This window comes from Erpetoichthys calabaricus, chromosome 1 (assembly GCF_900747795.2).
Source record: "Erpetoichthys calabaricus chromosome 1, fErpCal1.3, whole genome shotgun sequence".
Lineage (NCBI taxonomy): Eukaryota > Metazoa > Chordata > Cladistia > Polypteriformes > Polypteridae > Erpetoichthys > Erpetoichthys calabaricus.
Genome location: NC_041394.2, coordinates 32034771 through 32060814, shown reverse-complemented (window position 1 = coordinate 32060814; position 26044 = coordinate 32034771). Strand labels below are relative to the sequence as shown.

Genomic DNA, 26044 nt, shown 5'->3' with positions numbered 1-26044 from the left:
GATGCTGATGGCAGGCTGACTTACCCGACTGGCGTCGCCCTCGGCGGTACTGGATGTTTCCATCGAGATGAAGCAGGGAGAAACCCTTCTTTGCCTTCTCTGGGGTGTACATGAACTCTGGGGGCTCTGCTTAGTAAAATGTAACAGCAGATTTCAGTGCGATTATTAACCGCAATGTATCCTTTAAAATTTCAATGTTTATTTTGGATGGCAAATAAACACATCAAAGAAGTAATAAAAATGGAATATGATGGATATTTACACTAAAATGCGACTGAAGAGGGATGAAGCAATAATCAGCTAGAAAACAGCTAGGAGCTTTCATGAAGGGACACACAGAATGAGAAAACACAAATACGTAAATTCTACTTCTTCTAAAAACATCCATTCATCCATTTTCTGAGCACACTTACATCTTACACTTGACATACGCAGTCAGCCGGGATCATAGAAAATAGTAATTTAAAGAAATGAAAACAGTGGCTGTTCACTCCATTAGCTAAAAGGGGAGACTTTAGACTTTGAAAAATAATTTTCATAATTTTAAAAGCCAACCTACCCATCCTCCATCCTTTCTTCCATAACTCAACCTTATTAATTCAGCTCAGTGATGCCCATGCAGAAGCCTAACCTGACAACAAAGTAGGAATGAAACCTTGACAGGACCCCAGTTCATCATAATGGGCCAGCGTAAAGTCACCAATTGACCAAACCTGCCCATCTTTGGGATGGTGAAGAGTACCAGGAGCACCCAGAGAGAAAGCCACAAAGACAGGACACTTTGCAGCTGCACCTTATTAAGGCCCCCCCCCCCCCCCGCTCTAGAATCTGCAGGCACCAGAGGTACAATACAAAACTGGATCACAAGGTGGCTGACTGGCAGCAGACAAAGAGTATGGATCAGAAGAGAATGGGGGGCATCAGTGCAGTCCCTCAGGGGTCTGTGCTTGGATCGCTATTGTTTTCTAACTAACTAGGGGGCTCCGCCCCCTGCTCGCTTCGCTCGCCAACCCCTGGTCTTGGGTAACCCGAAATAGATTTGAAAGAGATTATTGTCGGCGTAACCCGAAATACATTGATGAATGTATGCGATATGTGCCTGCATTGCTTGCGGCATTTCAGACGCGCGCTGTAGGCACCTGCGTTCATTGATTATATCCAGGCGGGCTCGTGCTTGTATCTCCGTCAGTTGTGGTCTTTCGTTTTGAACCCGTGCCTGCTTTGCTTCCGCAATTTCTGACGCACGTTGTAGGCGTCTATGTACATTGTATTTGTTCATGCGGAGCTGTTTGGTTTTGGAGCCGAGACAGTTTTGCTTCCGCGGTTTCAGACGCACGTTGTAGGCGCCTACGTCTATTGTTTTTATCCATGCGGGCTCGCTTTTGTAGCTCCGTTAGTTGAGCTGGATCGTTTTGGAGCCGTGAACGTGACTCCATTAGTTATCCGTTGTCTACCGTTAGTAATATGGATAATTGCACCTTACTGTTAATACGGAGCGTTTTCTGTGGTTGTACTGTTAATAATGCATCACTGTAATGTGATTCACATATGCTATATGGTTTGGACGTGTGAGGATGCCGTACGTTTAATACGGAGAGTTCGTGGCGGTTGTTGCTTCATGTCCTATTCAGAAGCGCGTTTTGGACGCCTGCGCCTTTCGTACTTTCCTGCGCCTTCCGTACTATCTTTGTGGACCTGTGGGGCCTCCGTAGCCTCTTCCGTTTTGACTCTGGGGTGCAGCGCAGAATCCTCTTTTTTGTGTGACTGTGTCGTTAGTCGTTAGCTATGGGCGCGTTGTTGCTTCATTTCTCATTCACGTTAGTTGAGCTCTTTCGTTTTTGGGCCGTGACTCCTTCGTTCGCGGTGGATAAGACTTCTCTTGCAGTTTATGAGACGCGCGCTGTAGGCGCCTGCGCAGTACGTCTCATGGTCCCATCGCCGTGTACCTGCGTCCATATCCAGTTTATTCTCGGTTAGTAATATGGATATTAATGACATAGATACCAGTGTAGTTAGTAAACTTGGGAAACTCACAGATGATAATAAAACTGGAGGAATGATCGACACTTTTAGAGGGCATCAAAACAATTCAAAAAGACTTGAGACAATCTTCAGAACTGGGCAAGCACTTGGAAAATGCAGGTTAATAGAGCAAAGTGCTACACATGCGTAAAATGAACATCAATTATAACTACAAGATGGAAGACACTGTCCTACAACAAGCAACCTGTGAAAAGGATTTAGGCATTTAGGATGGATGAATGACTTGACGCTTGTCTGTTCAGGTCTTGTCACCTGTTCACACACTACATGCCTGCTCAATATTCTCTCTTATTGAAGCACACACATACATCATCACTCTAGTGGCAGTAGGCAATCTTTGAGATATAAAGAAATATGTTTTGATATAGTGAAAGAATAAATGTGATCATAAGTGTGCCCTTTTCAGTTAGTATTCTCTAGTTGTCTATAGAACAGGCAGAGCAATTCACATCTGAGCAGCAAAATTTAATAATGGCGCTTTGGCGATGGCTTTCCAAGGTGAATCCACACAGAGGAAGACCAAAGTGTAGTAGTTGGTGAAATAAAGTGTCCAGCCGGTCTCCTTTTAAAATGACTGAATCTCATAACAATGGTTAGCTTTTTGCCTTTTTACCTTCTTAAAATAACATGGATACTCTGTTTTATAACATATATATGTAATGTCAAGATGTGGATCTATACTCAGCGATATTTTTGGCTTGTAAAATTTACGTTATCAGGAAGTTTTATTCACCTATGGACTCTATGTAACCAGCACATATAGATAAAGTAAGTTTAAAATTTATAAAAAAAGTCTTCTCTTTTGAACGCATTTTCTGTTGTGAATTAGTACCATGATTGCAAAGAAATAACTTTGACTTGAAAAATATCAAACTTATTTTTAAGGAGAAAACCCCCTTGGCTTCCTAGTACTGAAAGCAACAGCCTTCAGTTAAAGGTGCCATTGAGTATCAGTGGCCACTGCTAGGACTGTGAAGAGATTCAGGCTGTCCCCACCTCCATACTGGTGTACAGTACAATACAAAAAGGGTAGTGAGGGACATGAATGGTTCTATTTGAATTACTGAGCTAGTACCAATAGTGAGATAAAAAATTGTAACCTTCATCAGTTCATTCTGATTCAATGATAATCAATGATAGATCCTGTACCTTCTCCTAATCACATTAGAACATTAGAACAATCTAGACGAGAGCAGGGCATTCAGCCCAACAAAGCTCGCCAGTCCTATCCACTTAATTGCACAATAACATCAAGTCGAGTTTTGAAGTCCCTAAAGTCTTATTGTCTACCACACTACTTGGTAGCTTATTCCAAGTGTCTGTGGTTCTCTATGTAGAGAAAAACTTCCTAATGTTTGTGTGAAATTTACCCTCAACAGGTTTCCAGCTGTGTCCCTGTGTTCTTGATGAACTCATTTTAAAACAACAGTCTCAATCCACTGGACTAATCCCCTTCATAATTTCATAATTTACAAACGGAGTTATACTTCACATGACGTGACGCATGCTGCAGCGGACGCTCCTGCTATGCAAGCGTTGAAGTGTTTATATTTGCATGCGTACTTTACGTAAATCTGGAGGAATCTGCCAGGTGGCAGTGCGAGATATTATCACAGTGAGAACATGTTCAGCTTCTCTGTGTTGTGTATTGCCTAGAACACCCATTAAATTCCGATGACACCTTACCGCAATATCTCTGAAAAGGATGTTTATTGATTAAATCCAGGGATGTGTCCATTCCAGCAAGCATTGGGCACGAGTGAGAAACAATTCCTGAAAGATGCCTCAGCTCATCGCAAGGTGAACACAAGCACACACATACACTAGCGTCATTTTAGCGGCACCAAATGCCCAAATCTGCATTTCTTTGGAAGGAAGCTAGAGCACACTGAGGAAACCCAGCAGGAAAACACGTAAAGTCCAGGCAGGGAATATCAGCAACGTGAATACCTGCAAGACAGCAGCTCTAACGCTCCGCCACTGTGTCACCCCCATGTGTGTAATTATTAACAGTACAGTGATCCCTCGCTATATCATGCTTCAACTTTCGCGGCTCCACTCTATCGTGATGTTTTCTCATACATGCTTATGTCACTACGCATGCGCTTTCTGAGAACTTTTATCTAAGCCCCACAATGGCTCCTAAACGTGCTGCTTTTTCTAAGCCTTCTGACAATGAAACTAAGCGCCGGAGGAAGATGCTTACCATCCAGGAGAAGGTGGAACTCTTGGATATGATCAAACATGGCAATACCCTACAAAAGCCTCCTCACACATATGAAAAGACAGCGCCAGCAACTGCCTATCAAGATGTTCTTCAGCCGCGCACCCAGACACCCACTGCCTACTCCTAGTACTTCTTCAGCGGAAGAAGACAACGACGCACCTGCTGAAGATACTGCACTACCTGAAGACTCTCCTACTGAGGTCGTGCCTTCATAGATTAGTGGTTGTGTGTAAGAACTGTGAGTGTGTGTAATTAAATGTACAGTACAATAATAATAATATTTGTAACATCTAATATGTCTAATTTTCTCTTATTTTGTCTAATATATTGGGTAATACGAGTGTAATGGTGACTAAAGGGTGTTATTTCATGTCTAGAGGGCTCTAATAATGTTAAAAAACATATTTAGAAGGTCGTAAAACAGGTTTTCTATACTCTAACTGCGAAAATATTCGATTTATAAATAAAGAATCCTACTTCGCGAAAATTCATTTATCACGGTACAGTCTGGAACGGATTAACCGTGATAAACGAGGGTTCAATTCATTATTTAAACAAAATTACCAATTTATCTGTAAAATGTAATATACATACTTTAATGCTTTTCATCATGAAAGTGATATCAAGTATAAATCTAAGGATTCTAAATGTGCAGAGAGTTGGAATATCATACATTTAATGTGGCGATCTATTGCTGGCGATTCGCTGCTGTCAGGAGCAGAGGAAGCCCTAGAAAAAAAGACAGCATAGAAGACGGTATGTGAGACTTTTAAAACGTATCGTGTCATTACGATAGGGAATATGCGACGCTTGAATATAAAAGCACCATGAATACATTTGTATGTCGGCATTTTGCTTCACCACATGGAACCATTTATCAAATATCGAAGCACGCACACCAATCTCGTAGGATCCGCAAAAGCAGCTTTCTGTCACATGTAGATAGTAAACAGAGACTCTGACGTCACATTCCAACTTTTAGTACACTGCGCCCCCCGACTTTTTGCTGGTACTGCAACTCGCGCACGCGTCGCGTTAATTTATGAGGACCTGCTCAGAGGACGCATCAAATGAATGCTCAGAACGCGTGGCGGCCATGATGCGGGCGCGTATGCGTTCTGAGCGCGAAGTATAAATGAGCTCTTAATCTTCTTTTGCTTAAACTGTAAAGGCTCAGCTCTTTTAATCTTTCTTCATAATTCATCCCCTATAGCCCTGGAATCAGCATTGTCGCTCTTCTCTGGACCTTTTCTAGCTATGCTATGTCCTTTTTGTAGCCTAGAGACCAAAACTGCACATGGTGCTCCAGATGAGGCCTCACCAGTGTGTTATAAAGGTTGAGCAGAACCTCCTTGGACTTGTACTCCACACATCAGGGCGCTATATAACCTGACGTCCTGTTAGCCTTCTTAATGGCTTCTGAACACTGTTGGCAAGTCGATAGCTTAGAGTCCACTACGACTCCTACATCCTTCTCATAAGGTATACTCTCGATTTTCAGACCACCCAATGTATATTCAAACCTAACATTTTTACTTCCTATGTGTAATACTTTACATTTACTGACATAAAATTTCATCTGCCACAAATCTGCCCAAGCCTGTCTGCTGTCCACGTCTAATGATTCAATGGATTCAAGATTATCTGCCAATTCAGCTGGCTTGGTATCATCTGCAAATGTTAACCAGCTTGTTACTTATATTCATATCTAAATCATTTATATATATTAAAAATAGCAGCACTGACCTCTGAGGGACACTGCTTTTAACATCAGCCAATTCTGATCAGGTTCCTCACACCATCACCCTCTGCTTCCTCTGTTTGAGCCAATTCTGCACCCATCTACAAACATAACCCTGAACTGCCACTTCTTTTACTTTGATGCCCCACCCTGCATGTGGCACCTTATCAAATGCAGTTGATTATGGTATCAGTGAGTTCACTAAGTACTTGTCACCATGCCTCAAGTGGTCCAGTGGACAGTCGAAGCACTGATACCCATTATATTCCAACATTCAAATGGAGATTTAAAACACTGTGGGGAATTAATGAAAAGTATACCACCTAATTTATCTTTCATCTTTGCGTGTTTATGTTCCTGAACAACTTTAGGATGCTGTATGAAGAGTTTTCAATTCTGCTCATGATGTCCAACCTATATAATATTAATTTCCATCATAAACACCTTGAGATCTCACTTAAAAAGAATCAATCCATTGTCTAATCTGCTTTTCTAGTCATGTGCACCTGGTGCCAATCTTGGCAGATGGGAAGCAAGCGCACACCCTCACATATACATCAATAGCGCCATTCTTGATGAAATCAGGCTGTTTAGCCCTGGTCATGTCGAGATGTACCTACTGCTGTGGCTCCAATATATTAGAATGAGGAGGCATCAGATGGACTCCATCAGCTTTATACAAGCCAAGCTGCCAGCTTCACCTGCTCCCCACAGATTGGTGCCCAGATAACTGTGTTTAGGTACAGCCACCCATCAGGGACTCGTGAGCTGCCAGTCATCTCTCTCTCTCATTGGGTCACAGCGAGAGAATAACTTGGCTTACTCCTGGTGGGCTTTTAACATTTTCCGAGCACCTGCCTGTGCTAATCCACTATTTAACAACTGCTTAAAAAAATAAGATTTGAATATTTGCATAACACTTATGGGGATAAGCAGTCAGGCAAAGTCAGGTGGACAGCTGAGCTTAATGCTGCAAATCTTTTAAATCCTATATTAATAAGCCACCCAGTGATAACCACAGACAAAGGAAAACTGATGACATTTTCCTCAGCGTTTGCAGGGATTTCAGCCTAATTTCACATTAATGTTTAGGGATTAGGCAAATGCAAATTGAAGCATTCTGCGAGTTCAGGTTTATTGTACTTCATACAGGCAGCATGGTGTTGTGTCCAATACCATTTCTGCCTTATAGTGTGGATAATAAGTATTCAACGCCTCAACATTTTTCTCATTAAACATATTTCCAATCAGATATACACATGGAATTTAGACCTGACATTGATATTACCTCAATAAAATGACACAGCCGAAGAAATTGTAACATGACAATCCATAAAGTTATGTTCAATAAGGTGGAATCACACCAGAAAACAGTATTGAACACGGCAAGGAAAAGCAAAAGATCACTGGGTTAGTGCATGTTTGTAGGTCAGTACTTCCACACTTTGAAAAAGGGTCAACCAAGCCGTCATGCAAGAAACATCTTGTGATGGGTAGAGGCAAAGAGTTCTTCTGAGACCTTTGCAACAAGACTGTTGAACGACAATGGTTGAAAATGGATTTCTAAACTCCTAAATGTTCCTATAAGCACCTTTGGGGCCATTAGCTGCAAGAAGAAGGAACATCCACTAGTATAGGAGCTCCTTCCACGCAGTCAGAAGGTTAATCAGAAGAGTAGCCCATAACCCAAGGACCACTCAAAAAGAGCACTATAAAGACCTGGACGCTGAAGGTACAGTCTTCACAGTGAAAACAATAGGCAACGCTCTCCACCTCCATGTGCGATCACTCCAGAGGACTCCATTACTGATGAAAAGGCATGCTGAAGCTTTATTGAAGTTTGCTGCACAACATTTTGAGAAGCCTGTAGAGTACTGGGAGAATGTAATGAGGTCAGATGAGAAATCTAAATTTTCTGCAACAATATGACACACAATGTTTGGTGGATCAACGACTCTGCAGATGACCCTAAAAATACCATACCTACAGTGAAGTTCAGAGGGGGGAACATCACGGTATGGGGCTGTTTCTATTCTCATGGTACCAGCAGATTCCAAATTATCTAAAGGGAAGTGGAATTGAACCATGTACTGGTAAATTCTTGAATCAATGACAATGAAGAGGAGACATGGGTGGACCTAATAGCAGGACCATGATCTTAAACATACTGCAAAGGAGATTCTCTCGGGTAATTCCAGAGGAAGAAAATAAAGGTGTTGGAATGGCCCAGTCAGTTACCAGACTTGAACCCAATTGAACATTTGTGGAAGGAACTAAAGATGAAGATTCGACAGTAGGCTTCCAGAATCTTCCAGATTTAAAGACCAAAATCACACCATGAGAGACTAGTTTCTTCATACAGGAAGCATCTTGAAGTTGTCTTTGCCTTGCAGCACTACTTAGTATGGACTTCAACTTCCCAGCAAGCCCGGAGAGGTGCTGTGCTATTAAGTAGTGCTGCAGGGCGTGCTTGTGGGAAGAGCTATAATGAATTTTAAAAAACGAATATTAAGTCACAGAGGAGATTGTGGTCATATATTTTCAATTGATACAATGCTTCACCTAAAACCGGATTACAAATATTGTTTTATATTACAGTTTCCCTGAATTTTCACTATGTTCTTGTCCTATACCTGGGACAAAGTAATCAGTGAGGCTATTAAAGATGGCATCAAAGTAACAACAGCATTCAAGTCTATCAATAAATTCTATAATAAATGATTTGCTTATAGTTATCTAGGGAAAGGATTTTAAAGCTAAAATTTTATTACATGACTTCTAGTCGTTGGTTATATTATACTTGCCGAATGCAACTGCTTAACTTGCACATGTGGTTTCATCTGGATTGGAAAATGTCTTCGTCTGGGGAGCACTCTAAATCACTACACTGACATTGGCATCCTGGTAGGACAAAACTTTACATTTCACTCAGAAAACTGTCCACAGGGTGTTGCACTCCATTCACCATCATCATCTGCATCTGTTGTACTGCACTGTGATTGGACTTGTGTCATGACTGTTTATCGTTGATCGCTTTGTGTACAGCGTTTTGTTGGATTCGTTAGTATTTGTGTTAGTAAGTAATTATCACCGTTGGGGAAATTGAGTGGGCTTTTGCATGAATATTGTTTGTTTCATATTTGTATTTTTCCCTCTTCATTTGTTCAATATATTCTTTATTATCAGTTCATTGTTTCTCTGTGAGTGTGCAAGCAGAGTCAAGGCTGGGTGCGATCCTGGGGTCCGCGAAATAAACTAAACAAATCACAGTTGTAGGATGGTGTGAACCCGAGTATCAAGCAATCGCTACAGGCTTATCCAACAAGAATGAAATAAGTTTCACTTAGCATGTTAGGGTCTACCACTTTTTTCTGTGTCAGTCCACTTTACAGCATATAACTTTTTATGGATTGCAATATTATGATTTCTTTGGCTGTTTCACTTTATTGAGTTACGGAGCTTCTGTGAAAAGCCAAATTTCCTCCTGGGGACTTCCTTCCTTCCTTCCTTCCTTCCTTCCTTCCTTCCTTCCTTCCTTCCTTCCTTCCTTCCTTCCTCCCTCCCTCCCTCCCTCCCTCTCTCCCTCTCTCCCTCTCTCCCCCTCTCTCTCTCTCTCTCTCTCTCTCTCTCTCTCTCTCTCTCTCTCTCTCTCTCTCTCTCTCTCTCTCTCCCTCCCTCCCTCCCTCCCTCTTCTTTCTCTAATACATTATAAAACAATATGTTTACTGGCAGTACCCAAATGCTCCAGCACCTGCTCCATCCTTCCACTGCTCTTTCGTTATTTCTCTGCCACACCTACTGCCTGCACATTCACATTGCCAACTCCACCTGACACTTCTCACTTGTGGGCAGAGTCACCACCAGTCAAATTTCCCCTCTGGGGACAAATAAAGCTCCCATCCATCCATCCATCCATCCATCCATCCATCCATCCATCCATCATGAATAGCTGCATTATAAACATGTTTAATGAGAACAATGTTGACATGTCAAATACTTATTTCCCCCCCAGTGTATAGTGACTGAACACAGATTTAACTCTGGCAGGGAATGTCTGCATTGTGGAGTCTGCATGTTCTCTCAACAATAGATGGACTCATTTGATTTTTTTTTCCATTCTTTTGATGAAAGATCCTGAACGAATTTCTGATTTTGACCGTCAGCCCAGCATGGTGTTCTCGAAGACAAAGGTGCTATAGTATATACTAACCTGATTGGCGCCTCCCTCGGTGGTGTGACCTGCAATCGTCGAGACGTGGAGAAGGAGCAGGCTTCCAGATCGTCTCACTATTAAACTGCAAGGAGGGGAGATCTGCCAACGAACAAAAAAGAAAAAGGTACAAATTAACCTTTAAGAGATGACACCTTAGGCACAGACAGCAGTATGCTAAGCATGTTTGGGCCCAGCCATTACTTGGGTGGAAGAAATTCTAGGAAAAAGTTTCACTTGCTGCTGGAAGAGGTGTTGGTGAGGCCAGCAGGGGGCACTTATCCCATGTTCTGAATGTGGATCCCAATGCTCCAGTGCACTGACGAGGACACTGTGCTGTAAAATGGCACTGCCCTTTGTATGAGATGTAAAACAGAAGTATTGACTCTCTTGGTAATAAAAGATCTCTGGGCATCCTTCATATATATAAAGTAGAGTGTATCCTGATGTCCAGGAGAAATTGTCCACCGTGGCCTAGTCATTCTGGCCCCCTAATTATCCCCTGTCTCTAATCTCTCTCTCATCACTTCATCACCTAACACCTAATGTGTGCTGACGGTACTGGCACAGAAATGGCTGCCATCGCATCATCGGAGGTGGATGCTACACATCAGTGGTTGTTGAAGTGGCACCCTACTTACTAAGTGCATTGAGTAGTGAGAAAAACACTATATAAATGTAAAGAATTATTATATTTTATTACGTCCATAAGGAAATTGAATTGAGGTGTCAGTAAAGATTGACAGATTATAGTGTACTTGGCTTCTTGATTTATGTGTACAGATACTTATGATCAATGCAGCAGCACGCACCCCAATTTACAGATGAAAACGAACACTCACAGATTCAGATGATCACAGAATTGTTAAATCAAAAGATCACAAGAAATGTGTACTCATGTGAATGCAACAACTTCACAGTTACTTAATGTATTTAGAGGACTGCATCAAGCATACAGTATACTCAAAGGTTAACATTGCTGTAATGACTGTAACCTTCCTGATTTATGAGATCAAGGTGACCGAATGCTTAAAAACATACACATGTTGGGAATCCTACTTTTTTATGTCATATAACATGTTTTATTAATTATTTTGCTCCTAGAATTCTTACATAATTCAACAATCAGAAAAAAAAATGTTCCTGTGGTGACGTCAGCCCAGTGCCATTTTGGAAGCCTTCCTGTTTATCATTATTTTGTTGCTGGAAATGTGCCATTGCTGGTCATGTGTCTTCATGGCTACACTACAAAGTCATCACTGATGCTATTGAAGATAGCATTGTGGTAACAGTAGCATCCAACTCTATGGATGAATTCTAAAATATGTAATTTGTGTATTGGTACCTAGGCAAAGGGTTTTAAAGCTGATGTCACATTATATGACTCCTAGTTGTTGGTTATATCAGATTTGCTGAGTCAAATTGCTGAACTTGTCAATATAAGCAGCTGAAAATCGTTGGCTGTGTCAGATTCAGCACCAGTGTGGTGACCTTTCTGCTCAGGTGAGCTCAGCGCTCTTCATGACAGCCAATAACGCGCTGCCTGAAAGAGCTGGTGCTGTACAAATAGTTAAGAGGTACGGCAAATTCAGTCGCAATCTCAGCCCTTTTTTTTTCTATTCTGCTGTGGTATGTAAAACACAAGACATGATTCAGAGGGGTTTCTCTTCTGTTTGTGAGGTCCAAAATACCCAATGTTCCTTATGCATCAACGCTGCAATGTAAGCAATGCACTTCTCGAAGAGCATTCATTGGTTGTCAGCTCTCATGCAGGCAGAGCCGCACCTACGACTAAAGACAAAATGAAACTAGTAGGAGTGAGTGCAGACTAGATGACTGACTTCTCTGGGAGTGTGCCACCAGCCACCTCTATCTGCTACAACTAAAAATCACTGTAAAAGTTGTCAGATATGACATGGTCTTCAAGGCACACAGGACCTCTTGGCTTATAATGAGTTTGGATTGCTTTGGTGTTGTAGCAAATCAAATCAATGACTTACTGGCTTTGGCCCTTTTCCTGTTCACGGACCAAGTTCTCATGTGGTTTCTTTTTGTACTTTCACTTAATAATTCTTTAGTATGAGCTACTTTAAGCTTACAACAACAGAATAAAATTACAGTAACTGTTATTTCACAGATTTACGTGATCTTGGTAACAATGTGTCCCCAAATTTAGAACATCAGAACAGGCCGTTCAGCCAGACAAAGTTTATCAGATCTATTCACCTAATTCCTCCAAAGTCGATTTTTGAAGGTTCTTAAACTCCTACTCTCCACCACAGTACTTAATGACTTTTTCCATTATCTCTGTGAAGACAAACCTTCTTATGTTTGTGTGTAATTTACCTTTAACAAGTTTCCAGCTCTGTCTCCACATGTTCTTGTTGAACTCATTTATCTTAAATTAATTATCTCGTTTCCCTGTGCTAAATCCTTCCACAATTTTGAACACTTCAGTCATGTCACATCTTAATCTTTGTTTGCTTATACTGAAAAGATTGAACTCCATTAATCTCTCCTCATAGCTCAGGCCTCTTAACTCCTGAATCAGCCTAGTCTCTTTTTCTGTAATAAAATTAAAGATCTAAATAATTCAACTAACATAAATACATCATCTGTTTATATCTGTCCCTGTTTTCCCACTCCATCCAGCTCCTTCTCTATGTTCTCACCTGTCACATCTGCTTTTGTTAACGACCTGCATTGTAAGATGATGCTAACTACTTGTGTACTGGACTCCATCCTCACCACACTACTTAAATCCTGCCTTCATGCCATAATCCCGACTATTACAACAATAATAAACTCATCCCCTGACACTGGCTCTGTGCCGTTCACTTTTAAAATCGCTTCTGTAACCTCAATGTTAAAAAAGTCTGGTCTTGATGCTGACAATCTTAACAATTTTCTGCCTATTTCCCACTTACCTTTTCTGTCAAAAGTTCTTGAGCATATTGTAGCTTCTCAACTCACCAACTACCAACTAATAATTTGATGGAACCCTTTCAGTCTGGTTTCAGACCACGGCACAGCTGTGAAACTGCTCTGCTACAGGTAACCAATGATTTGCTTATGGCAGCAGACTCTGGACAAGCCAGCATATTAATTCTGTTAGACCTCAGTGCAGCATTTGACACTGTCAGACATGACATTCTACTGTCCAGAATGAAGAACATGCTGGGTATCTCTGGCACTGCCCTCCAGTGGTTCAAGTCCTATCTGACTGATAGGCAAGAGTTTTTTGGTCTTGGCATCAGCAGGTCCAGCACAGCGCCAGTCATACAAGGGGTTCCACAGGGCTCTGTCCTCGGTCCTCTGCTTTTCTGTATTTATATGCTTCCCCTTGGCCATATTATTCTTAGCTATGGACTGGGTTATCATTTTTATGCAGACAATACTCAACTCTATTTCAATGTTAAAAGTGGAACTTCATCAGAGCTTTCTCAGCTCACAACTTGCCTCAGTGAAATTAATACCTGGATGGAGCAGAACTCTTTAAAATTAAATTGCAACAAAACTGAACTCCTGCAAACTGGGAATAAAGTGCAACTTAATAAAATGAGCTCCTTCCCAATCAATCTTGGTGGTGATCTCATCAGACCTGCCTCTACTGTAATGAATCTTGGTGTTATTTTTGATTCCTCCCTTTCTTATTCCATCCACATAAATCACATTAAGAAACTTTCTTACTTTCACCTCTAACATATCCCGTGTTCACTCCTAAGAAACTTTCTTACTTTCACCTCTAACATATCCCGTGTTCACTCCTTCCTCTCCTTTTCTAACGCTGAGGAACTTGTTCATACTTTTATCACATCCCGCGTCGATTATTGTAATTCCCTACTGGCAGGTGCCCCTTCTAATCTTATATCTCAGCTCCAGCTTATTCAAAACTCAGCTGCAAGAGGCCTTACACGGACTGTGATCACTTCGATTTACATAATTACAGTGGCCATGATCTCACAGATTTTTGGTAAAACAGCGAACAAATATTCATATTCATAGGGAATTAGTATGAAATGACGTGATACTATCATTTACTGCAAAATTACGTGATCATATTATTCACAGCGATCTGACAGATTTATGTCAGCTAATATTTTGCATATTTACATTTCAGTAGATATGGAAAATGCTGTTGATTTTAGGAGCATTGTTTATTGATCAGGTGTGATGTAGGCTATGTCACCAAATAATGGATTGCAAGTTATGAAGGGGTAGCCATTTGCAGGTGACCCTGACAAACAACACCACTTTAATAACACAGCATTGCTTTCAAATATTTATAAACTAGAATAATATCAGAAAGAAGCTTCTTATCATCAGAGAAATGGGCCTTCTCTCATCCTGCTGTGTTTATTTCTTGTCATCCTTTAGAAGAAAGAATCAATATTGTGCCAGGGGGTCTCAGCATGTTTTCAAAATAAAGACATTTTTTTACAAAAACACAAACAAGCATCATTTAACATAATGGAAAAAACAGCAGTTTCACTTACAGGCAGAGCAGCTGTCGCCAAGCACCTGTCTGGCCTGCAAAAAGAAATTAGACAATCACAGGTTAGATGACGTGTGCTCAGGGAGCACTGAGATACAAAACTCTTGCAACACAATGTAGGAGACAGATCAGCTCAGACACAGACCCCCATAACTTTAAGTTACAGATGCTAAAGGTGGTTCTACAGACTACTGAATCATGGGGTGTATTTACTTTTTCACACAAGACTTCCAAATGGTGGCTTATTTTTTGCTGAGTAAATGATCGACAAAGTCAAATCTTTTAATGTGTTGCTTGTCATTTGAGGTTCAGGAGGCAGACAGTGTGGTGTAGTGGTTAAAGCCTTGGAGTTCAGCCCTGAGGTTGTGGGCTCAAATCCCGTTGACACTGTGTGACCCTCACCAAGTCACTTCACCTGCCTGTGCTCCGATTGGAAAACCAAAAGAAATGTAACCGATTGTATAATAAATGTTGTTAGTCACCTTGGATAAAGGCTCTGGCAAGGAGCAGATGATTGTTATCTATGTCCTGATAAGCAGGGCCATCTCCACTACTTAGGCAAACTAGGCGGTTGCCTAAGACCTCAAAATTTGGGAGGCAGCATTCTCTTAAACAATAATGACCTACCAAACACTTGGGACTCAAAATGACTGTCCGATTCTCATTAACTCAATTATGTTGTTCTATTTTAATTTTGCATACTAAGAATTTTTGGTCTTAACAGGTTCTTAACAGCAGGTTCATCACTTTAGTTTTGTTTTCATGAGCACCAGCTTGAGTGGGGGCAAAACCATAGCCTACAAACATAGAAATTAACAAGAACAACAACAATTATGACAGCGATAACAATAATAACACAAATCCTTAAACTGGCATAGCACAGGACACGCAGATGACGGCCAAATAAAATTAAACAATCAAAATGGCAACAGGATTGCAGCTCTTGAATGCATTATTAAAGGATGATTTAATTCAAACTATAATCATCACCCAAACGGGGTAACATTAAAATTTGCATTAAAAACTGGCAAACATTGTCCTCCGTTGTTCTATGACATCCACTGTTGGCATGCCAAAAAAAGTTTCTCCACTGTCCGTCTCTCTCCCTGGAAAATCTCTTTGTGCGTTCATTGGACACTTATAGTGCATTACTTGCATACATTAGCAAAGGTATAGTATACAGAAGTCAGGGGTAAACGTTTAAAGATAATCAGAATACTTTGATTTCATTGAATTTTGTGATTATGTGAAGCTTTTCAATTTATTTCAGTAATGTAAGTGAAATGTACATAGTTATGGAGCTGCTTAAGTAAGATTATAATAAGACTGTCACCATCATCATAAACTACTTGTTAGGCTGAAAGTTTACAGAACTACAACACATATGCATAGTTTAAGCAGTAACTTGATTATCTAATACAAATGTGTTTTTTTAGAGAAACATTAAATGCAAAAATAAATAAATAAAGCCTAATAATATACGTGTTTTCTGAAATAGCATCTTTCAAGCACATATCTTTCTGTAAACAGATGTTGCTATAAGTAATCAAACTTTCTCATCAGGTCACGTCGGGTCAGGCTGGGGAGTATGCACTGGTATGGCGTGTTGCTGCACCCACCACACAACAAAAGAGCTTGGGATCCCAGTTGGCACCTCCCAGGCCAACATGTCTTCTAGTCCCACCCTCCGGAAATTGCCACCTATCTGCCACAGCCAGGTGTTAGTTACGTGGGCGTCCTCTTGGCCTAGACCAGCTGCTCGGGTCCTCAACAGTGAAGATCCTGTGAGCCAGATCACCCTCCCACATTGCCATAGTGCCATAACTGATGCTCCCTCACAATGCAGATAATGTGCCTCATTTGACACTCTGTGAGCAACCATTCAGTCGTCCATCCAGTGGTACTCAAGGATTCTCGGAAGAGACACATGACCGAAGGAGTCCACTCTTTGTCTCAGGTCACTGGATAGCGTCCATGTCTCGCAACCATATAGCAAAACAGGGAGCACCAGGACTCTAAAGACTTGGACCTTCATCATTTTGCAAAAATATCCGAAGTGCCACACACCCATTCCCAGTGACCTCATAACCCCCCAGGATCTCCCAATCCGTCTACTGACTTCATAGAGTCACCAGAGACATGAGGCGGCCCATTTGGGTAGGTACATGGAAAGTCTTATCTCTCAGGCATGACGACCATCTTCCTCTGCTGTCTGAGGAGCTTTGTAAACTCCACATTTCAGTGGTGGCACTCTCTGGGGTACACAGACCTGGGACTGGCCAGATCTCTGTAGGTGGGTTGTATTAGTCTAGTCACTTTGATGGCTGTCATACTCAGGCAGAAGCTGTTGCCATGGGGGATTGGCTCCTTCCAATGAAGTCTGATGGTGTCTGCTGTCACTTAGCTTCCTCCTTGACATTCTCAAATCGTCAATCCACTTTTTTGTATCCAAGCCCTCCACAGTTCGCTCTCCCCATCCCTAGCTCTTCATGTATCCAAATATCAATATACAGGTTTAGCAGTGATGATGCCATTCAAAGCAAGGGGGCATGCCATTTACAACTTCACCGAGGTTAGCAACAATACTACACAGCCAGCCCTTTTTATTAGTAAAATCATACAAAAGAAAGACATGTTCTTACTGTTTCATATCACTGCACACCTTTGCATAAACAGGAGAATCTCCAGGTTTTCCTACTGAGACTCCTAGTTATCATCAAGTGGCTTTGAGGGATAAAGACAACAGAAAGGCAGCTACAACCTTTTCAAGATTGAGAAAGACAGTATGGGCCAACAGCAAGATCACGGAGAACTCCAAAGTCCAGGTGTACAGTATATCTCCTGCATGCTGAGCACCTTGCTGTATGCCAGCGAGACTTGGTACACTGTACATAAAAGACCACCAGCTCAGTTCTTTCCATATGTACTGCCTCAGGCGCATATATTCAGCGACATTATTCAAGAGACAAGGTCACCACAACACATGTATGAGAAGGCAAACACCACCTCCATCTTCATCTTTCTCAAGCACAGCTTCGTCATGTTTCACACAAATACCCTAGAACCACCTCTTTGGAGAACAGGCATCGGGCAAGAGGCCAAGATGAAGACCCTTTGATGTGCTACAAGAATATTTACAAGGAAGACCTCAATAGTGTTGGCATCAACACCAGCACTTGGCATTCAGTTGCCTCAGGCAGGAGTACCTTGAAAGCAGGAGGTGACGCAGGGTCTCTCAAGGTTGGAAACCAAAGTGATGCAGAAAGCTGATGATAAGAGAGTCAACAGAAAGGCCCGTGCCCAAGATGTTAAGAGCTCCCTCAGCATTCTGCTGCATGCAATCCAGCAAGGACTGCCACTGTCATACTGGACTCCACAGTCTCCACCATGGGTACAAATGGATGATCCCACCGGATTGACTGCTGCCTACTACTGCTACAGCATGACCAATATGGAATGGAAGCACTTACAATGACTTTCAAACACACTGCTCTACCACCAATGGGGGGCTCAGTCCCTGACATGTCCACCTCGTGTCTTATTCTTGCTATTCAGCATGCCGTTGGCTTTCCAGCTTCATTTTCCAGCATGTATGTGACTTTTCATTAATCCTCTGTGATAAAGATTGCCTGTTTCTATCCACCTTCTGAACCTGGGGGCCCAGAGTTTATCCATGCAAAGCTCAATCCTGGAAGTACTACCAGTCTGCTACAACACACACCCACTCACACAAAGTGAGGCAACTCCGAGTCTCCATGAATGTAAAAGGAACACACACATACACTCAAGAGAGAATATGCAAACCTCACATTGCCAGATACTGAGCACTGACCACTGCACCACTGTGAAACCACCAAAAAGTTATTGTGATGGCAACAAATTAGTTCAACTCGCTGTACTATGTGTGGCGGACAGCCAGGATGCTTATATGACCGAAGGACCAGAGAAGAGAGTGGATACAGGATGTTATCTTCCCCTGGACGCTAGGTGGCAGCACCTCTGGGTTGTGTCAGTGCCACGGATTCCCACAGGGCTCCATGGGCAGGGCAGCCCTGTTGAGTTCTGTGGATGCCACCATGAGGAGCTGTGGAACTCGCAGAACCCTGCTACATTGGGCTTTCACCACCCTTTGAGTGACTCCAGACCCGGGTAATGAGCCACCTAAATCACTCCCAGGAACAGAATAAAAAGAGCCAGCTGCCACTACTCCAGAAGCCAGAGTCAGAAGGGAAAGGATAACGCTTGTTGAAGGAGGAGTGGAGGTGACTGAGAGAGGAAAAGAGAGAGGAGGAAGAAGAAGAAGAAAGAAGAGAAAGTGCTTATTGTGCTGTAGTGTTCTGGGCTGCTAAGGCTGGTGTAAATAAACATTTGCTGTGCGTTAAACTTGTACCTGGTGTCTGCTTGTGTTGAGCGTGGGTGGCTGGAGCGCCCCCTTCTGGTCACATATGGTATAGATGACCAAAAAGACCATGCAACTGTATAATTGAGCCGAGAGTATGATTTTTTTCCTGACTCTAATTAACAAAGTATTTTTTCTTTCATTTATCTTTATTACCATGCAACAATTCATGGTGAGGAAAACACTAAAGGCCAATAAGGATGTGGCACATGCAGCACAGCTCATCTCGAAGTGGAAATCAAATCAGACCTGCCTCTTGAATTGCTCAGAATTATTTTAGCATCAGGAGATTGCAGCTTGTTAGCATTTTTGCAGTCCTGTTGGAAACACTGTAGGCTACTTGGAGAGAGGATCAGGAAAGCCAGATGCAGTGGGCTCAGGGAGCAGAAGTTGGCATTTAAGAGAGCGTTGACAAAGATCCAACTTGAAAAAGTGATGTGCACTGTAAATGGCTCTTCAACTAAAAAGTACACTAAAGAATGTCACCTCACAATATTAAAGAACAAACAACTTCAACGTCTCAAGCACTTTACAGGCACCATAAAGATCTGTAGAATTATGAGAGGGTCGCACAACAAGTCATTAGTTGGTATTGAATTGACAAAAAAAAACAGTTTATAGTCACCTTTTAACTGATAAACTGTATTTTATATAGCACCTTCTAAAATCAGGACATCTGTGTTGGATTAATTGTCAGCTCTAAACTGGCCTGATGTTATTGGGCATGAGTTGTGCATGCAGGAGTGGGCCTTGTGATCGACTGGTGCCCTGTTCAAGATTGATATCCAGTTTGCACTTTGTTATACTGTGATGGGCCATCATCTTCCTATGACCTTGAACTGGGTTAAAATATTAAAAGAGAGATAGACGGACAATTCTATAATGTACCTTAGGGCACCTTCCAGGTAGAGTATAGCTGATTTTTTCAACCCATAATTCACTATAATTCCAGCTTATTTTTTTTTATTTGTAGTGCACCATGATGCTTTGCAAGGCCAGCATGACATCAAAGAGCTCTTGCAGCCAATGTTGGATGGTACAGTACCCCCATTATATAACACTGATCATAGTAGTGGGAGGTATGCCAGATCAACCACATTACCAGCTAAAATTCTTCTTCTGCTATGGATTTAATCAACTGGGGAAAAAAAGCTCAGGGCTTTGCATCCTGATGCTCCAAAAATCTCATGGACAGATGCCTATGGACTGTGTGTCAGAAATGATGGTGGGGCACCTCAGGGAACTGTCCTGTCTCCCTTCTTGTTGACCCTCCACACAACAGACTTGCAGTGCAATACCAGTGTTTGCCATCTACTAGAAATTTTCAGAAAACTCCTCCATCATAGGCTCCATTAATAATGGAGGTGAGTCAGAGTATAGGAAGGTGGTGGAGGACTTTATCTCGTGGTGCAGGAAGAACAACCTACGACTCAACATCAGCATGACAAAAGAGCTGGTGGTGGACTTCTGACATCTTGTGGTGCAGGAAGAACAACCTACAACTCAACATCAGCATGACAAAAGAGCTGGTGGTGGACTTCTGATGTACCAAGAAGCCTCTGAGACCAGTCACCATTCAGGGGGAGGACATGGAAATGGTGCAGAGTTACAAGTACCTGGTGGTTCACATAAACAACAAACTGGACTGGTCTGACAACACAGTGGGCCAGAGTACAAGTACAAGAAGGGACAGAACAGACTGGATTTGCTAAGGAGCCTCAGGTCTTTAGATGTGTGCAACAGGCTGCTGGAAATGTTCTACTAAAATGTTCCCTAGTTGTGGGTATTGAACGGTGTCACACATGTGTGAGTGGGAGGTAGCTGTATGGACCAAGTGAGCGTAATTCCACACCAGGCCAGGGGGTGTCGGGGTACACTGAACCTGCTTCTGCTACCTCTACAGACCAAAAATGGGAAAACCTGTCTGACTCCTCCCTAAAGACATCACTTTAGGTTCAGGTGCCTAGAAGAACATCACTTCCAGTTACAACGTCAGAGGAAGGTCACTTCCAGTTCCCTTACATCACTTCTGGTCTGGGCATTTAAAGCCGCCATCTTAACCACTATTCCTCAGTTCTTGTTAGGACTCCATCAAAGACACTGCTGTCCTATGCTCAAAGCCCATTGCAGACAGGGATAATATACGGGTGGCTGCCCCAAACCCTTTTAAGTGTATCGAGTCTGATCTTTTCACAACGGATAATACTTGGGTTCATAATCCAACAACTTTAGATACTAAGCCATCATACTAGACAACTTCTTCAGTCTCATTCACCATTTTCAGACATTCAAGTGTCACAAACTGGCTAAAGTGCCGAGAAGAACACATTACAGCAGATAGTGAAGTTCTTGCTAAGAACTGTGATGCCTCCTAACTGTTACGCTGCCCGATACCCAGCAGCTGTTGACATAGTGAGATTCTGATTTCTTTAACAAATGCCTCCCAAGGCTCTTTACAGGTACACATTATTTTTCTATATTTCATTTGTGTGACTATCGGCAGATGAGGCGACTCATGCAAGGGAACACAGTGAGTTAGTGGTGATAACTGAACTCGCAGCCCTGAGGTGCACAGTCCAATGCTAAACCACAAGATGCCATGCTGTCTAATTTGTGTGAGGACCAAGATGTAGGCATTGACAAAATGATTCCAGTGGGGATCATTTAGCACTTTGAATGCATCAGCTTGTGTTTTGATGAAGAAAAAGACTCTGCCGCCCTCTACTGCTCAGAATTAACATTGCTGTTTAAAACACTGAGGATAAAAGGACTGCAGTGTCTGAAGAGAATGGGGTTCTTCAAAATAGTTGCACAAGAATGTGAATCTGTGCAATGTGAAAAACTGGAAAACTTCTCTGTAGAAGAAACAAATGAAAACTGAAGCAGCCAAGTCATGTCACGGTTCTGATTGCTTTTAAAAATACTTCAGATTCTTATAATTCAAGAATGCATGAAGAGAAGAATCTTCACAAACGACAGCATTCAGCTTATCAAGCTTGTTTAGTTTGCAATATTTTCCCAAGATTACATCCATACACTTTTTAAAAGCTGTCAGTTTTTCATGCTTCAACTCCACCACTTGGCAGTTTGTTTCAAATTCCATGAGCCTTTGTGTGAAGAAATGCATGCTGGCTTCAGTCTCACAGCGAGCACACTGGTTCTTAATCTCTAGTGGTGTCCTCAACTTTGTGGTTCACTATTCAACTGAATGAATTTTGATGGACCAGTTTGATCAATGCCAGTGTTGTCCACATGCTTTTGCATTACCTTTCTTTAAGGGCAGGCAGACACTATGAGAGTTTCTCAGGCATTATTACAACATCGGTAGCCTGGGTTGCTTCTCAACACTTAGCGATTCATCGTCCCATTTTATGACTGCTAGAGGAAGTGAGACAAGTAAGCATTTAGAAAACATAAGACGTATCATAAGATGTTATCCTTAGCTTGGTTTCATTTCTTTTTATTGTAGGACTGTATGTCCACGTGTTTCACTAATATTTTACACATCATTTTCCCAAAGATTAGTGCAGGATTGTTAAATAAGTAAATGAGAGCGCTAACTGTATAGTCAGTGTTTTGAACTCCTTTGATTCTGTTTGTATGCTTGATGTCTTTAAAGACATTGTTTTATTGTTTTTGATGACATCTCTGCACAGCCATTTTGTCTGGTTTTGAATGTCCTTAACTGCCATTTTGAGTTTTTTCACGGTTGTTAATTGTTAGTTATCATGTCATGTGATCATCAGCGGTCAAGTGGGATGTCACGTCTAGGATGGTATTTGAGATGTCAATAAACATGAAGTCTTCATCCAAGTTTCCAGATCATTCAAATCAAACGTTCTCCATGTAATATTTACATAGGAAAAGGATATTCCAGATTTAAAATCTTTTGGTTTTTTTTTTGTTTTTTTTTAATTTTTCAGTCAGCTTAACATATTGTGTTTTGATGATCAGTAATGTTTGATTTTGGCCCGTTTATCATACTACTATTTGAACGCCTTTCGGTAGCTTCACAGTTCATTTTTGTAGAACTTTGTCCTTTGAGACGTGATTCATACAAATTCACTGCAAAAGCTGAATAAAGAAAAACAACGTAACAAGAGTGACTACAGCCATAGACCTCCTCTGGAAAGGAAAACACGATAAAAGACCGAGTTCTGAAGACAATCAAAGCTGTGTAAGCCCGTGCTATGAAAAGCCCGGGGTCCTCGAAACTACTGAAATCGTCAGAAAAAAAATTGAAATGTAGAGATATCAGGTAATTGAAAGGAACTACTCTGGGCAACTATCTCCTAGGAAGTCTACTTTTGCCGATGTGCTCACCTCGCTTGTGCATTAGTGGCTAAGCGAGTGTCTCTTTCTTCAGAGGTTTCGTTTTGCCGATGTGCTCGCCTCGCTTGTGTTACTAGCAGCTAAGCGAGTTTCTGTTTCCTTGGAAGTGGAGCCCTTACCCCAACTCTCTCTCACTTCCGGGTCAGACAGACACACACACTTCCACACGTAGATGTTTATATATAAGAAAAGTTATAAAATGTGATCCCAAAAAAAAAAAAAAACTTGCCATGCTGGCACTGCAGTTCTCTTCTGCAAGCCCAAAATCAGCCTTTAAACAGATCATCGACCCCTCAGGTGACATCAAGCCTACCAATGATGTACTCGACACGGATCTCACACAAGTCATGTGAGATAATGGGATGCTGGATCTCCCCATAATGTAATGGCTGGGGCCCCAGCAGCCTCCCAGACCAAGGTAACCCAATGGCAAAATGTCCAACAGACAACCCCTGTGACTCAGCGCAGGCCCCTTACCTTGTGTGGTATGGATGTGGGCTGATTTTCTACAATCAGCCTCTTAAGGTAATGTAGCCAGAGGCGCTTTTCTTCCTGGTTTTTAGCCTGGAGATAGCAAACAAACAAGAGAGTTAAGGGCAGCAGCAGGTGGTCGGTCATCTTTGAGGCAGACGGGCTGGCCAGGGCATCCTCACCTGTACTGTGTGCTCCTGTTTAGGGATGGTCTGGTCAGACACTCTAAATGCCAGGGGGTCCTTCAGCGTCTCAACCAGCAGAAGGTTGCAGCACTGAAAGAGAAAGGCTAGACTGAATACAAAATGCTCCCAGCTCCATGGGTAAGCGGCCTTACATTTGATATTGAAAATAAAATTTAAAAATGCAATTCAAGTACAAAAAGAATCTGGGTAAATTTGTGTACTAAAAGCAGTACTTTGATGTACAGTGGATTCAGAAAATTTTCAGACTTTTTTCAACATTTTGTTATGATGCAGTCACATGCTAAAATCATTTCATTATATTTTCCGCACATCAAGCAACACTCAATACCAGAGAATGACAAAGAAAAAACAGTCAGTCAGTCAGTCAGTCAGTCATCCAACCCACTATATGCTAACTACAGGGTCACGGGGGACTGCTGGAGCCAATCCCAGCCAGCACAGGGTGCAAGGCAGGAACAAATCCCCGGGCAGGGCGCCACCCCACTGCAGGTCACACACACACACACACATACACACCAAGGACAATTTAGGATTGCCAATGCGCCTAACGTGCATGTCTTTGGACTGTGGGAGGAAACCCACGCAGACACGGGGAGAACATGCAAACTCCACGCAGGGAGGACCCGGGAAGCTAACCCAGGTCTCCTTACTGTGAGGCAGCAGCTCCACCATGCCGCCAAGAAAAAATAGGGTTTTAGTAATTTTTGCAAATTAAAAAAAAAAAAAACATAAAAAACTGAAATATCCCATTCTACTGATCATCTCCATGATGTTTAGAGTCCACCTGTGGTTGATTCAGTTGAATGGACATAATTAGGAAGGAGGAGGTTGGGAGCATTGCTGCACCCACCACACAACGAACTACCCGGACTGAGATCTAAGTGCAGCTGTTCAACAGGTGACACCTCAGCACCACACTGAAGAGTAGGAGTTTTTTTTAGAGTAGCTGGAGTGGCAACCCTGCTACCAAGCCCCAGGTTTTCCCTGCAAGTTGGAGGACCTGCTTGCAAGGCTGGATGCAGATTAACGTCATATCCAGGATGGAGCAATTGCAGATTAAGGGCCTTGCTCAGGGGCCCAATGGAGTAAAATCACTTCTGTCGTTTTGAATCTGCAACCTTCTGATTGCTGGTGCAAATCTCTAGCCTCAGAGCCACTACTCCGCCTAATTAGGAAGGGCACAGGTCTATCTGTAGAAGGTGCCCACAGTTGAATAAAAACCAAGCCATGAGGTCAAAGGAACTGCCTGTGGAGCTTAGAGACAGGATTGTTTTGAGGCACAGATCTGGGGAAGGCTGAAAAAAACATTTCTGCAGCATTGAAAGTTCCCAATAGCTCAGTGGCCTTCATAATTCCTAAACAGAAGAAGTTTGGAACAACCACCACACTTTCTAGAGCTGACTACCAGGCCAAACTGATCAATCATGGGAGAAAGGCTATGGTAAGGCTTGGAGGAACCTATGTGGTGATGGGAGAAACGTCCTGACAGACAAACATCACAGCAACACTTCATTGATCTTAGCTTTATGATGGAGAAGTCAGCTAGAAGGGTTCCCTCAGTAAAAGACATATGAAAGCCCACTAGCAGTTTGCAAAAGGCACGTAAAGGACTGTGAGAAACAAGATTCTCTGGTCTGATGAAACAGATTAGTGTCATGTCTGGAGGAAACTTGAAACCCTTCATTCCAATGCTGGAGCATGGTGGTGGCAGCATCATGCTGTGGGGTTGTTTTTCACCAGCAGGAACTGGGAGACTAGACAGGATTAAAAGAAAGGTGAATGAATGGAGCAAAGTACAAAGATATTCTTAATGAAAACCTGCTCCAGAGCTCTCCGGACTAAAGACTAGACTGTAGGTCACCTTCCAACAGGACCAAGACCCTAAGCAAAAAGCAAAGACAACAGGGACAAATGGGGGAT

General features: G+C 42.2%; 1 protein-coding gene across 3 annotated transcripts in view; it reads right to left on the bottom strand.

The window, feature by feature from the left end:
- Positions 1–26044, bottom strand: part of plekhg2 (pleckstrin homology domain containing, family G (with RhoGef domain) member 2) — a 213414-nt gene that overhangs the window by 422 nt on the left and 186948 nt on the right. For 2 of the 3 annotated variants that reach the window (XM_028797372.2, XM_051936525.1), the window contains 5 exons: positions 24101–24193; positions 23925–24011; positions 14718–14751; positions 10222–10323; positions 25–129 (listed from right to left, as the gene is read on the bottom strand). In XM_028797372.2, coding sequence (XP_028653205.2) covers positions 25–129; positions 10222–10323; positions 14718–14751; positions 23925–24011; positions 24101–24193 — 421 coding nt within the window. The remainder of the gene's footprint in view (positions 1–24; positions 130–10221; positions 10324–14717; positions 14752–23924; positions 24012–24100; positions 24194–26044) is intronic. The other variant, XM_051936524.1, reaches the window with a different exon arrangement.